Source organism: Merops nubicus, unplaced genomic scaffold (assembly GCF_000691845.1).
Source record: "Merops nubicus isolate BGI_N331 unplaced genomic scaffold, ASM69184v1 scaffold28821, whole genome shotgun sequence".
NCBI classification, from domain to species: Eukaryota; Metazoa; Chordata; class Aves; order Coraciiformes; family Meropidae; genus Merops; species Merops nubicus.
Window position 1 is genome coordinate 1 of NW_008588067.1, and position 743 is coordinate 743.

General features: G+C 58.8%; 1 protein-coding gene across 1 annotated transcript in view; it reads right to left on the reverse strand.

Moving 5' to 3' along the window:
• Positions 1–126: 126 nt before the first annotated feature.
• LOC103781443 (glutamine synthetase) overlaps positions 127–743 on the reverse strand; it is a gene marked incomplete at its 5' end in the record, with an annotated part of 4,768 nt that continues 4,151 nt past the window's right edge. Inside the window, one exon of the mRNA XM_008949163.1 lies at positions 127–330. Coding sequence (XP_008947411.1) covers positions 127–330 — 204 coding nt within the window. The remainder of the gene's footprint in view (positions 331–743) is intronic.

The window sequence follows — 743 nt, forward strand, 5'->3', positions numbered from 1 at the left end:
TTGAAAACAGAACGGGCTGGGACAGCCCCAGCTCTGCCTGGTGCAGCCACCCAGGTATGGAAAAACACGTAGCCAAAGACACCCCAAACCTCCCAGGTACAGCCCAGGGAGCCCCCCCCCCAGGACTCACTTGAGACCCCCTTCTCTCCTCATCTCCTCGGTGCTGTAGTTGGTGTGACACCCAGCGCCGTTCCAGTTGCCGGTCATCGGTTTGGGGTCCAGAGTAGCCACAACCCCAAAGTCCTCACAGACGCGGTGGAGGATGAACCGAGCCATCCAGAGGTGATCCCCCATCTCGATGCCTTCACACGGGCCCACCTGGAATTCCCACTGGAAGGGGCAAGAGGGTGTGCTGGTGAGGACGGGCAGGTTTGTGGCTTCCCAGCCACCACATCCCTGCCACCCTCCAGCAAGGGCTGCCAGCTGGGGCTACGGCTGAGCTTTACCCCTTGGGAACCAGCAACGGGGATAGGGAGCACCAAGTTAAGCAACAGGACAGCTTTGGCATGCCAAAAAAAATGGGAATAAATGGCTCATGACTAAATAGAGCAAATCAGAGAGGCTTTAATCACAAACGGACATAAATAAGCACCACGCCTGCCTTCAAGGCTGGCGCTGGAGCTGCTGGAGTGCAGGATCCTCCAGCCCACACTGCAAACAGGGCAGGGGCCAAGCGAGGAGCTGTTAGTCCTTCCCAGGCTGCTCCCTCCCTGCTGGAACCGAGGTTGCACCACCCCCGGTGA